At 45.1% G+C, this 16,127-nt stretch overlaps 1 protein-coding gene and 2 long non-coding RNA genes across 3 annotated transcripts in view; 2 read left to right on the top strand and 1 right to left on the bottom strand.

The window, feature by feature from the left end:
• The first annotated feature begins 542 nt into the window (after nt 1-542).
• Gm36582 (predicted gene, 36582) lies at nt 543-7,949 on the top strand. Its single transcript, NR_157238.1, has 4 exons — nt 543-601; nt 4,267-4,367; nt 5,443-5,550; nt 5,699-7,949. It is a non-coding gene; the product is annotated as a predicted gene, 36582 (long non-coding RNA).
• The window catches only part of Gm36640, a 34,448-nt gene continuing 24,425 nt past the window's right edge, over nt 6,105-16,127 (bottom strand). Inside the window, exon 4 of the long non-coding RNA XR_378071.3 lies at nt 6,105-6,188. This is a non-coding gene — a long non-coding RNA (predicted gene, 36640). The remainder of the gene's footprint in view (nt 6,189-16,127) is intronic.
• Pbp2 (phosphatidylethanolamine binding protein 2) lies at nt 9,720-10,975 on the top strand. The gene has a single exon (NM_029595.3). It carries the CDS (start codon nt 9,757-9,759, stop codon nt 10,318-10,320), a length of 564 nt encoding a protein of 187 aa, NP_083871.3. The 5' UTR covers nt 9,720-9,756; the 3' UTR covers nt 10,321-10,975.

Genomic DNA, 16,127 nt, shown 5'->3' with positions numbered 1-16,127 from the left:
CAATATGACAGTGAACGCCTTACTAGAGGCCATTAAGGAACCCAAACAACAATTCACAAAGCTGTTCCTCATTACGATTGTGTCCCAAAGCCTCCGATGAAGCAAAAGGTGTGCTATGCTTTATTTTCTTAAATAAGTCCCTCCCAACCCACTCTAAGTCTGTATTGATTGATACTTTCAAAAACAAGATACTTTTTATGAGTGTGTGTGTAAATCGGTATGCAATCAATTGGTTCATATGTCCCTGTCACCTGCTACAGAAGGAAACAGAACGTGAGGGAGAATTGAGCACTGAACCTGGTGAACTATAGCCTGGCTCTGGAGACTTGGGTGTCCTGACTGGTTTTCTGGTGGCTGAGTAACTCTCCTAACACTCAAAGAATGTGTGAATAATTCCACAGGGGGAACACCCATCCTCTGGGACTTGCCTGGGGTATCTGAGGGAGAGGTGGTTGTGTCCTTTTCAACGGAGATACTGACATCCAAGAATTTCAGGGTGACACCCGCAAGGCCATAAATGACACGTCTTTTGATGAGAGGTTGACCTGGCTCCAGCTCTGTTGGAATTTGTTTGCCCCTGGGATGTCTACTGAAAAATGTGGTAAGACTTCAGACTCAACAAAGCCTGTGGGAGGGGGAGGTCTGTGGGTCTGTGGGTCTGTGTGTCTGTGTGTGTGTGGGAGGGGGGGGGTTCTATGGGTGTGTGTCTGTGTGTCTGTGGGAGGTGTGGAGGTGTCTGTGCATGTGTCTGTGTGTGTGTCCTGTGTGTGTCTCTGCATGTGTCTTATATATGTCTCTGCATGTGTATGTCTTGTGTGTGACTGTGTGTGAGTGTGTGTCTGTGTCTCTGTGCCTGTGTGTCACACGTACTTGTGTACATGATGGAACTAAAAGCCAGAGGTCAATGGGATGTCTTACTAAATTACTTCCCCACCTTAAATTTTGAGACAAGTCTCTCACTGAACCTGACAATCACTGTTTTTGTATCATTGACTGGCCGGTGACTACCAAGATCTGCCTGTCTCTGCCCCCTGCGCTGGAATTGTAGATGCAGGTCACCAGGCGCAAATCTTACTTGGGATGCAGGGATATGAATTCTGGTCCCCATGCTTGCATAGCAATTGCTTTGTCCACCAAATCTTCTCCATATGCTGTATTTTTTTTTGAGACAAGATCACTCACTGGAGTCCCTCTATTTGGCCAGCCCAGCTGGCTAGCAAGTTCCAAGGGGTCTTCCTGCCTCTGCCTTCCCCCTGGCATGACTATAGGTGTATGTTACCCCTCGTGAGTGCTGGAGGTACAAATGTGGGTCCTCAGCAAGCACCCTGCAGACTGAGCTGTTGCCGGTGCCCCTGCTTTGTTTCTTTCGTTTTGTTTGTATGGAGGTGTTGTGGTTGTGATTGTTGGTGTTGAGGCAGGGTTTTGTTGTGTAGCCCCGGCTGGTAAGGAATTCACTTTGTAGCCCAAGCTAGACTGAATTTGAAGCAACCCATCCATCTCAGACTACGGGGCACTAAAATTTACAGGTGTGAATCACCATATCTGACTCAGGCCATGGAGGGCAAAAGCCCTGCACACCGGGGAGATGCTCAGAGAAGCCAGAGATACTGAGCCTAGCTCCGGAGACACATCCAATTCCCCTGCCCTATACCTCCTGCCACCTCTGAACTAAACTCCCAAAGACATTTCTATGACTCTAACAGCAAGAGGATCCAAACCTGTAGCTAAATCAACCCTGTTCTGGGTCTCTGTTGAGGTCATAAGTTAGCATGGCTACACCTGACAAATCGACATATTCTTTAGAGATTTGTTCAGAATTTCTACCTGGGCCTCTGTTGGGCTACATTTCCACAATCTTTATTTGTTGCTGCTTTTTTGTTTGTTAGGTATTTTTAATTGTGTGTGTGTGTGTATGTGTGTCTGTCTGTGACTCTGTGCGTGTGCGTGTGTGTGTGTGTTTAAGTTTTCTAGGAGACCACACAAATAAGATTCCCTGGAGCTGGAGTCACAGATGGTTGTGAGCTGTCTAATGTGGATACTGGGAACCAAACTCAGATCATCTCCTAGCCAATATGAACTTTTAACCACTGAGCCATCTCTCTACACCTCACCATCTTTTCTGTTGGGATACAATTCCAAACATAGATAGAATCTCTGAGTCCACACTGGGTCCCTAGAGAATCTCATCAATGTGCCTTAGTCACGGGGCAGGTACAATTGTAGTGGGCGAGAGCCTCAGTGTGGTACAATTGTAGTGGGTGAGAGCTTCAGTGTGGACTCACTCGCCTTCTTGCCTTAGGCCTGGAGCTTGTTTTCATTCCCAGCACTGCTCAGTTCTTCTGTGGGGCTCTGAGATTCTCTCTTCAAGATGTGTCCTCAACACTATCTTATCTATAGAGGCCAATGACAGACTCTCGACAGAGGCCACAAGGGAATCTGAGCTTAAAGCCAGGACCTCCTATACCTCCTCTCTTACTAGGAATCTCAGGAGCAGGCTGGGCATGATGGTGCATGCCTTTAATCTCAGTACTTGGGAGGCAGACACAGGCAGATTTCTGTGAGTTCGAGGCCAGCCTGGTCTACAGAGAGTTCTAGGACAGTCAGAGCTACACAAAGAAGCCCTATCTCAAAAGACAGACAGACAGACAGACAATCAACCTTAGGAACAGCACAGAGTGTGGCTTCAAAATATATGCATGACAGTCTTAATAAGAATTTAAGGCCATCCTGGCTACATGAGACCCTGACAATGTCACCACCACCACCACCACCACCACCACCATCACCACCATCACCATCAGCACCACCACCACAATAATAATAATAACAACAGCAACAATAACAATTACTTGAAAATATAGCACTCAAATATTCCAAATTTTTAGCTTCTTTTAACTTTGGAAAAGTAACATTTTTCTGTATCTTTCATGTTCATTTTAAATATTCAAATAGTACTTTTCCCTTTTTTTTTCTCTGAATGTCTATTGCATTTCATTTGTTTTAGCTTTTCTGATTTTCTCATCAAATCATTAAAACTTTTTCCATCCTGCTCGATGGAATCTTGATGAAGTTTCTGCGTCTGAGATCATTTCAAAGTTGCTCTTGATCCAGCCAAGTTCACTTAATGATCTACCCTCTGCTGCTTTCTCATGGATCAGACCATCTTTACTTACGTCGTTAGAAGCACACTGCTTTCTTAGGGAACAGACAGTTCTCTTGGGCTTCCTTGGACAGATGGCAAAGCAAGAACACTTGCTTGCTACCTGAGCAAGAGGACCTGAGTTCATATCCCAACACTCTCATAACAAGCCAGGTATAACCCCAGTGCTGGGGCAGGCATGCAGAGGGGCAGAGACAGGAGGGCCACTGGGGCTGGATGACTGAAGTATAACTCCACATTTGGTGAGAGGCTGTGTCAGGGAATTACTGTGGAAAGTGATGATAGAGCAGGGTAGCAGAAGTCCTCCTCCACCCTCCATATGCCCACCCATGTGCACAATGTGCACATACCACACCACACACACACACACACACACACACAACATATATATATATATATATATATAAAACGGAGAAAGAACATTGAACCAAGAGGGGAAAGGTAGAAAGCTCTGAGACTACAGGTCCCTAGGTGGCAATTTATTTGTTAAACTTTCAGCTACTCAGGCAAACCAGGCCCAAGTCTACAGATGCTGAAAGCAACCCTGAGCACATACTCAGGAACCCTTCCAGGCCACCCACAGGAAGCTAAGACTGTGGCGTTTCTAGGAGTGGGAGTGGAGAGCTATGAATAATAGCTTCTACATTCAGGAAGTGGGAAAATAAAATTTCCTACTTAAGATTTGAGGTAGAAGTAATGGCCCATTGTGTTCTGTGTGGGCTCTGTATGACAGTGGAGAATCCTAAGGTCTGGTGTAACTGTATGGCAGAGGTCTTAGTTGTTTAGCCTTCACTTCTCTGTGTAGGGATGTGGGAAGGGCACAGCCAGCCTTAAAATATTAACATTCTACACAAGTTTACAAAGGCAGGGAAGAAAAATGAGCAGGAAGGCTAGGGAAAGAATAAAGCAGGGGAGAAATGGGAGGGGGGACTTCATTTCAGTGTGTTTAATTTTTAGAATAAATTTGCCAGAAGAAGGAGAGGATATGGGTTATAATTTGATTAAATTTAGACAATAAGGACAATTGGGTGAGAAAGAGGCCACACATGACAAGAGCAACTACATCACTGCATAAGGCAAATTCTCTGACCTCCCCTTGCCCTCAGAGGAACAGAACTTTCTACTCATGGGGCAAGAGCCTGCACCATGATGGAGCCGAAGGCAAGCTAGGCCTTCTGAACAGGTCCAACCTAAAGGAGCCTGGAAGGTGAGAATGATTCCACAACAGAGAGAGGGGGGAGGGGGAGGAGGAGGGGAGGGGGAGGGGGAGGGAAGGGAGAGGGGAGGGGAGGAGGAGGGAGAGGGGGAGGGGGAGGGAGAGGGGGAGGGGGAGGGGGAGGGAGAGGGAGGGGGAGAGGGAGGGGGAGGGAGAGGGGGAGGGGGAGAGGGAGAAGGAGGAGACAGGCAGAGATAGGCAGAGACAGACAGAGACACAGAGACACAGAGGTCCCTGAGACAGGGAGACACAGAGAGTGCACTGAGGACCAAACCCTAGGCCTTGAGCTTGCCAGGCAAGTGTTCAACCCCTGAGCTCAGTCTCTGTCCTCTATATTCCACCCTGAGATTCAAGAGCTCTCTGAGAATCCAGACTCGATTCTCATCTTATCATAGCCTCATCTTGTAGTCCCCAGGCAAGATTCCCAGTCTTTTCATTAACTTCCAAAGGAAGTTTCCAGGTAATCCTGTTAGGATGGCCACCAGGGCCAGTAAAATTATTAGTCGTACTCTCCCCTAAGAAAGAGCAGATTTGCTGTTAGTCAAGAGAAAGCCATGGCCTCTGCAGCAGAAGAAAAGAGAAAGTGAATCAGAAGGAAACACGGAGAGCGAGCCAAGGTATCTAAAGCCAGCTTGCAGCCATGCACGACGGTAGATGGAAGATCCCCTTTCATGGGGATGAGGGCACCGCCTACCTGCCAGGGTCCCACCAATAACTAAGACTCATGAACAGTTCCAAAAAATGAATAAAATGGTAAGCAATTTGTTTTGTGATTAACAAGGTTTGATTTAGTTTGGTTTTCTACATGGGCACTGATCTACATCACTCCAGACTCTCTCCCTATGGAACTCCCCTTATCCTAAATCACACACACACACACACACACACACACACACACACACACACACACACACACACACACACACACTTATATGTGCAAATCTGTATATATAACCTACTAACTTCATGTAGTTTTGCTTGAACGTGTATGCGTCTGGTGAGGACCACTTGGGATTGGACAACATATGTGGGAGTTTGTCCCAGAAGGCAACTGGTTCTCTTTCAGCAGCCATTGGTCATCTGAAGCTCTTCATCTTGGGATGGAACCACGTGGGATTTGCCCTGTCTACACTGGCGCATCTACTAGCATTGTCATTTTGCTGGTCTTGATCAGGTAAATGATTTATAAAGCATGAAATACCTTACACAGCTGTGTGAATCAGCTGGGACTAAATGAGTGCGGACACTTCCTGAGGGTCCCCTGGAGATGATGTACCAGACTTAGAAAGTTAAATGAAAATTCATGGCCAATTTTTTCCTAGATGTCCAGAAGCTGTGCCTATAAGTGTTCTGAATTCTACGGGCTGCCTGCGAAAGGACCCTAAGCAAAAGTCGCCAGGAAGCAGCTAAAGTGACCCTTGAGGCTGGCCTCTAGGAGCTTTGAGTGCTGTGTTTCTAAGCCATTGGAATGGGAGGGAGAGGTGACTGAAAGGACAGGGAGCTTGTGGATCATAGACATCTGGCTACCACACCCTCATCTCCATCCTGTCTGAAATCGCACCCCTGGGGCTGGCCTGAAGCACAGCCCAGACAAGCGGGGGTATAAAGTGCTTCTCCCGGGACTCACCCGGCACGTCCGTCCATCCTGGGCTTGTTTTCTCTTCTCTGTGTTAATTTTGCAGCATGCCTTTCAGCTTTGAGGAGATAAAGCCATGTTGACTTCACAAGCAAGTCCAAGAAACCAAAGAACTCTGGGTCTTGCTCCTGGTAAACTTTAGAGTCACGGCTTCCCCCTTGGATCTGCTTTTTCTCCTGTCAGTAAATGAAAATAGAGACACAAACAGTCTCAAAAATATACCTTAAGGGGGCTAGTAAGGTGGCTCAGCAAGTAGAGGTGCTTGCCATAAAGTCCAGCAACCTGAGGTCAACCCCTAGGGCACACATGGTGGAAAGAAGTATGCAAACCAATAGTGTCACGGCTCCATAGTCTGGTCAAGGGGAAGGTTTTTATTGTAGATATACGAGAGAACAGCCAGAAGCATCGGAAAGAGTCCAGAGCAGAGAGAGAAAGAAGTAGACTGAACATAGCCAGAAAACTGGACCAGGGCACGAGAGAAACAGGAGCACAGCAGAGAGAGAGAGAGAGAGAGAGAGAGAGAGAGAGAGAGAGAGAGAGAGAGAGAGAGAGAGAGAGAGAGAAACAGAGACACAGAGAGAGACACAGAGAGACTATCACAGAAATTAGCAGAGTTTTAAAGAGTAGCTGAGGGGAGCCAGTGAGCTGGAAAACTTTGGGTAGGAGAGGAGGCCAGAAGAGCTAGGATGCTAGCATGGACCTTCTAAGGAGTAACAGTACTTGTGATACTGAAGGATCCTGGATGACTCTGTGAGAGCTCTGAGTGAATAAAATAGTAAATATGAACATGTCACATCTCGCTTTGCACAATCTAGGTCAACATTAAAATGGATATTGAATATTTACCTAGCAGGTTAACATTTACCAAGTGTCTTATATTTAATGCCCCAGTTCATAATGAAAGCTTCCTGCAGGCTAGTGCTAGCCAGGCTCTAACTGGTTCCAAAGGATTGGCATCCTTGGTATTGTTGCCCTTGGTTAGCCACTCCACACTGTAGGGCTGACCTGTGTAACCAATAGACTCTGCAAGAATGAGGGGTACAGTCCCCAGGATTAGACTGTCATGAACATTGCAATTCTCACCTCATTCTGTCTTGGGTGACTCCCTCTGAGCAAGATAGCTGATGTCTGTGAGTACTTCAAGCTCCCTCGGAGAAGCCCACATCGTGATAACAGGCAAGAATAGCTAGAAAGAAGAGCATCCAGTCCCCCAGGGAGTCTTTGGATACCTGCACTCACTGCCAATCCCATTTGGGTTTTTTGCTTGTTTTATATAATGTCTTTATTGAAATATAATTCACATGCCATATAATTCAGCCACTTAAAAGGCACAGTTGATGGCATTTTAGAACAGTTACAGATACACGTAAGCCATCAACACCTGTGCCCTTTAGCTGTCAGCTCCTCATTTCCCCGGCCTGCGTCACAAAGCAACCACCGAACAACTTCTAGATTCATCTCTGTCGATTTGCCACTTAGATATATTTGAAGAAGTGGATTCCTTTAGACTAGGTTTTTTTTCTTTTCAGTTTATTTATTATTGTATGTTTATGTGCATGATTCAAGGAGGCAGAGACTTACATGCCACGGTGTGATTGGGAGTCAGAGGACAGCTTTATCAGCCTTCACTCTCCCACTCTAGGTGGGTTCTGGGAATGAAACCTGGGTCACTAGGCTTGCCTGGGAAACACCTTCACCCACTGAGTCTTTCCCCTGGGCCAGGGTGTAGTAGTTTCTGACTGACGGGTATTTACCGTTATGTTTGCAAAGTCAGTCTGGGTTATAGCATGTGTCAGAACCTCGTTTCCTTTCATGGCTGAATAGAATTCTGTTCCCGTTGTTTATACGTGTATTTTGCTTGCCCATTCATGGACATTGGGTTGCTTCCAACTTTGGGCTATTGTGAACACTGTTACTATAAACACTGATATACAGGTTTTTATGTGGGCATTTATTCTGACTTCTCTTGGGTATATATCTAGAAACTGATGCTGGGTTGTAAAGTAACTTTTATGGGCAGTCACTTGAGGAGCAAACAGTACTGTTTCTCATCTTCACCAGGTCTCTGAGGGCTTCTATTGTTCCACATGCCCAATGGTCCCTGTTGAATTGGACTCTCTGTCCTGGCCACCCTGTGTGGATATGGCATTGATTTGCTCTTTCTTAATGACTTACAACGTCTACCATTTCTTCATGTTCTCTTGGCCGTGTGTATATTTTCTTAAGAGAAATGTCTACTCAAAGCCTTGCCCCATTATTTAGATTAGTTGAAATGTATCATTAAATTGTAAATCCTTTATAGACTCAAGATATTTCCCAAGTATATGATCTGCAAAAATGTTTAAAAATCCACTTCATATATCACCTTTTCTTATATTTTAAGTACTTGAAAAGGATATTTAATGTGGATATTAAGGGAGGGGGTGTTCTACTAAATATGTGCAGAGATCGGAGAACAACCTGTGGGAGTTAGTTCTCTCCTTTAACTGTGTGGGACCCAGGGATCAAATTCAGATACTGAGGTTGGTTGCAGACACCTTTACCTACTGAGCCATCTTGCTGGCCCATCCCAGCCTCTTCTCATCATTAATAATAATACTTTGGGCAACACAGAATATATTTTAATTTTAATGAAATCCAGTTTGTCTTTTTCTTTTATGGATCATATCTTGGTTATTTTATTTGATTGCTTTTGATTTGTTACATTGCTTTATTTGTTTATTTGGTTGGTTAGTTGGATGGTTGGGGTGCACAAGTGTGTCGGTGTGTGGCTACGTGGGTGTGTGAGTGTGTGCGTGTACGAGTGTGTAAGAAAGTACATGTGTGCATATATGCAAAGCCAGAGAACAAATTCTACCACATAGGGCCTAGGTCATGAGGCTTGTCAATGGGCGCCTTTATCCACTGAGCCAGCCCACATTTCAGTGTTATAGCTAAGAATCCATTACCAAATCCAAAGTCATAAAAATTTAGCCCCGTGTTTTCTTCTAACAGTCTTTTAAACTCTTACATTTAGGTCGCTGACTTGATTAACGCATTCTGCTTTGATTAACTTCTATCTGGTGCTAGGTTTGGGGCCGACATTACTCTTTTGCCTGTGAATGAATGTCCAATGATTTCAGAACCAACTCCCCTGTTGAGTGCCTGCCTTCATGGTTGGAAAATCCCTTCACATGGCTGTACATCTGGATGTACTTGCTCAGATCCCTCATACTATGTGAGTCTGCAGTGTCTCCATTAGTATGGTTGGTGCTCTCTTTAAACTAGAACACGTGGGCATCTTCCAACTTTTTTTTTCCTTTTACCACGATAGCTTTGACTATTCTGGCTCCTTGCAAATCCATCTTTACAAATTCTAAACTCAGCAGTTTCTACAAAGATGCTGCGATTTGGACAGGACTTTCATTGAATCTACACACTATCTTAGTTAGAGGATATTAATGTCTTGTTAATTCCCAAGTCTTACCCACAAACATGGAGTGATTTCTCTTTATTTATTTAGATCCTGTTCAACAATATCTTGTACTTTTCAAACTATGGTTTTCATAATTTTTTGTAAAAATTTGTTCTTGATATTTTAATTTTAGCACTAAAAAAAAATTTGAACTTTGGGAGTCATTCATTGAGGTATATAAAAATACAAAACTGTGTGCTCCCGCGGCTGCAGAGCTTGTGTGGTCACGGCCAGTTCTCAGCGCAGCACGCGCCTTCAGCAGCACCCAACCGCCACTCCAGCCTCTCACCATGCCTACAGACATGAGCATGTGGACCGGGCCGCTGAGCCTCCACGAAGTGGATGAGCAGCCCCAGCACCTACTGCGGGTCACCTACACCGAGGCGGAGGTGGAAGAGCTGGGCCAAGTGCTGACGCCCACCCAGGTTAAGCACAGACCCGGAAGCATTTCATGGGATGGCCTTGACACAGGGAAACTCTACACCTTGATCCTCACAGACCCGGATGCTCCCAGTAGGAAGAAACCCGTGTACAGGGAATGGCACCATTTTCTGGTGGTCAACATGAAAGGCAATGACATCAGCAGTGGGAACGTCCTCTCGGATTACGTGGGTTCCGGACCTCCCAAGGGCACTGGCCTCCATCGCTATGTCTGGCTGGTGTACCAGCAGGACAAGCCACTGAGATGTGACGAACCCATCCTCACCAACCGGTCTGGAGACCATCGTGGGAAGTTCAAAACTGCAGCCTTCCGCAAGAAGTATCACCTGGGAGCCCCGGTGGCCGGCACGTGTTACCAGGCAGAATGGGACAGCTATGTACCAAAGCTGTACAAACAGCTGTCTGGGAAATAGGAGGATCTCTTGATGATCATGGCCACTCCTGCCATATTATTATCGGGTTCAGCAATGAGTGGCATGTCTTTCCTTTTCCCATTCCCACCTGCCCAAGGGATTCTTGAGCTGTTGTAGGGAGGTAGTTTAGGATGACTTTTTCTCACCCTAAAGATTCCAAATAGTTGCACCCAGTTGGTTTTGATCAAACTTAAGCTCCATCTGGTGGAGATTTGGCACTGTGATGGACTCGTTATATTGGTAATAAAAGAACAGTAACTCTGAAAGTAAAGAAGGCAAAATCCAAGGGAAAAGACCAGGCCTACAGGAAGAAAGCAAGGACTGGCCTCTGCCTCTGTTCTGAATCAGGAGCTGTGCTCAGTGGTTCCAGTTCTCAGAGTTGTCTGAAGGTCCTGTCTCCCACCTGCACAACCAGAGACTTAGTATCTGGGTGATCCTAGGCATACAGCTGGACAAGTATCTGTGTCTTATGCCTCCATTAAAGAGCAGAGCTCTGTTAAGAAGCAATCAGGAAGACACCTCTGCTGTGTGCTGGCTTGGCATGAGCCCGGATGCAGTCCTGAACAAAAATAGTTATTCTGGGAGTTGTTTACATTAATTCTGTTTGCTTATTGTCAAATTAAAAAAATTAAAGCAGAAAACAAACTATATGATGAATTTTTGTGTTGTTGATCTTATTGAATCATTTGTTGAATCGTAATTGTTTCACTACTTTGGTTGGTCGGTTGGTGGATTTATTAAAACATTTCTGGGGTTTTATTAGTTTTTTATTATTGTTGTTTTGTTTATAGTGTCTCATGTAGCCCAGGCTAGTCTCCAAATTCTGACCTTCCTACTTCTATCCCCCTAGTGCTGGGATTATAGGCATGTACCATCATGCTTGTTGGTTTTGTGGGGGTTTCTCTTGTTTTTCTTTGGTTTTTGAGTCAGCGTGTGGTGGTTTGAAAACGCTTGCCCCAGGGAGTGGCACTATTAGGAGGTATTGCCTTATTGGAGTAGGTATGGCCTTGTTGGAGGAAGTATGTCACTATGGAGGTAGACAATGAGACCCTCCTTCTAACCATGTAGGACCCAGCCTTCTGGTGGACTTCAGAATAAGATGTAAAACTCTCAGCTCCTCCTGCACCATGCCTGCCTTGATGCTGCCATGCTCCCACCTTGATGGTAATGGATTGAACCTCTGAACCTATAAGCCAGCCCCAATTAAATGTCTTTACAAGAGTTGCCTTGGTCATGGTGTCTGTTTACAGAAGTAAAACCCTAACCAAGACACAGGGTCTGCTACATTAGCCTGTTATGCACTATGTAGCCCAGGCTGGCCTTGAACTTACAGCAATTCTCCAGACTTAGCTTGCTAAGTGCTGAGTTATAGAGCTAGATGATAACTGGTTTTTCTTGATTTTGTTTGTGTGTGTGTATGTGTATGTATGTATGTATGTATGTATGTATGTATGTATGTATGTATGTATGTATGTATGTAAAAGACCATTCCTTCTGTGAATAGGGATGGTTTTCTTTCTCTTTGATCCAGCTCCTGTCTGATTGTCCTAACTAGATCCACTAATAGAATCAGAGATCAAAAGAGCCAGGACAGCATCTTTGTCATGTGTCTGACCTTCTGTGGAACCATCCAATCTCTTCTCTTAATGTGATGCTAGCCCTGGGTTTTCAGAGATGCCTTGTACCTTGTTGAGGAAGTTTCCATCTAGTCCTGGTTTGCTAATTACTTGATCCCCAAAGTGTGTCGATTTCTGAAGTGTTTTCTCTGCACCTGTTGGGATGATCACAACATTTTTATTCCCTTGATTACTGAGTTGCATCCATTAGGTCACAAATGTGACCCACGACCTTACAGGAGATACAGAGCCACAACTGCCCTGCCAATGGGCTCCTTACGTTGGAGTTCTCAGCCCACAGAATCTGTATGTGACAAATGCTTGTCTGTTTATAAGACACAGATTTTCAGGGTAATCTTTAATACAGCAAAAGTCAACTACCCCTACACTGCTGTCAGTGGTTTATAGATGGGGAAACTGAGACTCAAGTGTCTAACTGTCTCCTAAGCTCATCCTGGGTTAGAATATATGTGATCTATTTGAACTTGGTCTTCTGGCTTAATTAGCAAGATTCCTTCACACAATCTACCACCTTCAACAGCTCAGCCCAAGTTTATTACACATTGTAGCTTGTGGGTTGGCAGGTTCAACTCCCAGGGATACATAGCTGGGGTGCCAGTAGGGACTAAAGAGTATGCCTGGGCTCACAGTGGCATCTTTCTGAAAGAAATGCTTCCTTTTCAAAACATCCCAAAGCCACAGTCTGATGGCCAAGCCCTGGAGGCTGCTGCCTTTCAACTCTTCACAAGGGTTCTGTATAAAGTCCAAATGATATAAGTAAAAAGGGCCATCTTTTCACCCATTCCTAGTTTTAAATGATGGTCAAGCAATATGCATCAATGTGACTCATCACAGACAAAAATTTAAATCTGTAAGATTCATTATCGTGCCTCTCTAGTCTCTTTACCATTACCCCTGCTCCCTTGGCCACATCCGTTTCTTCCCTCGAGCCTGGTTCTTAGGAAACAGAAGAGTCAGGGGAAAAAATCTCCTAGAGGCTGGGAAAGTAACTCAGGACATCTTTCTTCCTACACTTCCTGTCTCAAAAAGCAAAATGCAGACCAATAGAGGAAGACACCAAGAGCAGCCCTTGCCCTCCACATATGCATGCACAGGAACACACATATATGAGCATGCATGCATACACTATGCACACACAAATACACTAACATGTATACACACACACACACATGGTCTTCTGATAACTAGTTGAGTGCCTGCTATATGCTAGTACTTGACTGGATGCTCTATTGCATATCATGAATATCATTAATGTTCTTGAACGTGGGAGCCATGTATTTCTTCCCCATTTTACAAATTTGTGTTACAGATAGAAAGTCTACTGAAAAGGGAGGGGGAAACTATCAAAGTCACACAGAATAAATCATGAAACAGGTATCAGCACTCAGGTCTATCAAACTCTAGTTCAAACACCGGCTCTACGACCTCTCTGTTCTATCTTAAGAACATGTCTGGAAATGTCTGTGGTGATTTGAATGAAAATGGCCCCCACAGGCTTCATAGGGAGTGGCAATATTAGGAGGTGTGCCCTTGTAGGAGTAGGTGTGGCTTTATTGGGTAAAATAAGACAGATATCCATTCCTCTTAATAGTGTAATATTACCAGGTTTTTACTATGTATCAGATATGTGCTAGGCCTATAGCATTAAGAATTGTAAGTATATTCCCTTTCGTCATAGAGCTTTTTAAACTGCCCTTTTGCTTACACACACACACACACACACACACACACACACACACACACACACATTCGAACATAAACATGTACGCACACACAGCACAACTCAAAGCACACAGTTACCTGAGTGTGCTAGGTTTCTTAGGTTTCTTTGTTATCATGATAAACACTCTTATTATGACCAAAAGCAGTTCAGGGGCTTCCAGGTCTCAGCCCATCATTAAGGGAAGGACCCAAGGAAGAACTTGAAGCAGAAGCCACAGAAGAACATTGATTCCTGGCTTCCTTTTGAGCTCATGATGAGTTTGCTTTCTTATACAGCCCAAGACCACTTTGTAAGGGAATGATGCTGCCCACAGTGGGCTGGGCCACCTGATGTTCCACAAACACACCCACAAGTCAATCTGATCTAGGCAATTAATAGAAGCTTTTCTCTAAAGTGATTCAAGGCTGTGTAAAGTAGGAAAGTGTAGGAGTTGATTCTGATACTAAGGTCCTGTTCCCCAACTGGTTCTTAATCAATCAATAAAAATGCCAGGGGCCAATTGCTGGGCAAAAGGAAAGTGGACTTCCAGGTTCCTGCAGACAGGCTGAGATGCAAGAGGAGGAAGGGAGTTTTCAATATGTTTCAGAAGAAAAGGTGACCAGCCATGTGAGATCTTGGGAGGAATGGCCATAGGCCACTTGCCCAGGTGGGAGATTAGAAATGCAACTAGGCTGAGGGAAGTTGTGGGCTGCTGAACAAGGAGACGGTAACTGAGCAACTAAAGTTGAGGGCAGATTTAGGGTGCTGAACTAAGAGTATTGGGATGGGAATGCTAGCCAAGGGAGGTTAGAAATGCCCAGCAATTGAGCCAATAAGGCAGGTTGAAAAATAAGTTAGTGTGTGTTTGTGTGTGTGTGTGTGTGTGTGTGTGTGTGTGTGTGTGTGTGTGTGTGTGTTTCATCTGAAGATCTGAGAGAACCTGGGTGGAGCACGGTCTGCCTGGAGCATAAAGCAGGGTAGCAAAAACTACATGCAACAGTAAAGAAACTGTGCACACAGCTCTCACTGAAACCCCTGCAGTGAAAGGCTCTGTTGCTTAAGAATGGGATTCAAAACTTTTTCTCACCTTTGTATGTGAATAACCAGATCATACACACATATGCCTCCAAGCAACTACCTAGGGACTACAGTCTTCAGAGAGGCTGGAACTATTTTTCTTACAGAAGGTATAGCTGGAAGAAAGATAGTGAGAAGAGACAGCTCTCAGGAAAGCTCGGCGTGAACTCAGGGATGGCTGCTGGCTATTCCTACAGTTATAGCAAGGAACCTCAGAGTGTGACAGAGTTTAGGTTCACTTCAGAGCAACATGAAGAAAGAATTAACGGGCCACCCACACCCTTATCTGAACCTACAATGTCTGCAGAACTGAGCAACAAAGTTCAACCAAATAGCCTTTTCCTTGCAAGCTTTTGGTGCCAAGATCCCTTGTGGCCCAGTTGTAACTCAATACAGAAGCCAAGGAAATTAAATGGAATTTGGGGAACTTGATCCTGGTGTGCTAGGAGCTGAGGGCAGAAATATTTGTGTTGATAAAAGCAGGGCTTGGGTCTGTTTGCTAAAGTACTTCGCTCTCCCTGCGAGCTGATATTACAGGGTCAAGCTGGTTTCAGGCCCCTGGGAAAGAACAAAGCTATCCAGGACCCTCACAGTGCACCCTACAGAGACTAACAGTTGACAGTCCCTCTGTAAGACAGGCAAACTGTACAAACTAACCAGGAGAACTGGTTAGACGACAACAGGATTGGAAACCCTGGGAAAGAAACTGATGCAGAGCACAGATAAGGCAGTCATGCAGGCAGTGTCTGTGAAAAGGAGACACAGAGAAGTCGTGGAGCATGTAAAGCCACCCCATTCTTCATAACTCAGGGATCTGAAAGTCTTGGGGAAAGATTCCGAACGACGAGTTAAACAAGGCAGAAAGGCGGTCAGTGAGGCATTAGTGGTGATGACAGCCAACTACACTGCGAAGACACTTGGGGTTAAGCAATCGCTAGGGAACAGAGACAACTCAGTCTACTAAGTGCTTGCCTTGCTAACTTGAGGACCTAAATTTGAGCCCCAGAACCCATGTGAAAATGACAGGGCATGGTGGTGAGCCACTGCGTTACCAGCACTGGGGAGACAAAGAAGACAAAGGAGGAGGAGGAGAACTAGAGGAGGAGGAGATGGAGGGAAGAGGTGTCACTGTCCCTTGGTTTAGTTGACTTTAGTTGAACTCAGTGCCAGGTAGAGAGGATGGCATGTCTGAGGGTGAGACGTGAAAATGACCTCTGGTCTCCACATGCATGTGCACACACACACACACACAGAGAGAGAGAGGCACACAAACACCCACACACACATGCCTACACACAGACATTAAAAACTAAAGGAAGAATTAAGGCATGAGTGAAGCCTGCCTTTGTAAGTACCCATGAGAGTGTTTCCCAACAGGATTAACCAAGGAG

The sequence above is a fragment of the Mus musculus genome, chromosome 6 (genome assembly GCF_000001635.26).
Source record: "Mus musculus strain C57BL/6J chromosome 6, GRCm38.p6 C57BL/6J".
Classification (NCBI taxonomy): domain Eukaryota; kingdom Metazoa; phylum Chordata; class Mammalia; order Rodentia; family Muridae; genus Mus; species Mus musculus.
The sequence above is the reverse complement of the archived record's forward strand: the minus strand, read 5'-3'. Positions and strand labels throughout refer to the sequence as shown.

What these genes read in the sequence shown, in the direction of transcription:
- Pbp2 (NM_029595.3), top strand. Translation starts at nt 9,757, where the DNA reads ATGCCTACAGACATGAGCATGTGGACCGGGCCGCTGAGCCTCCACGAA.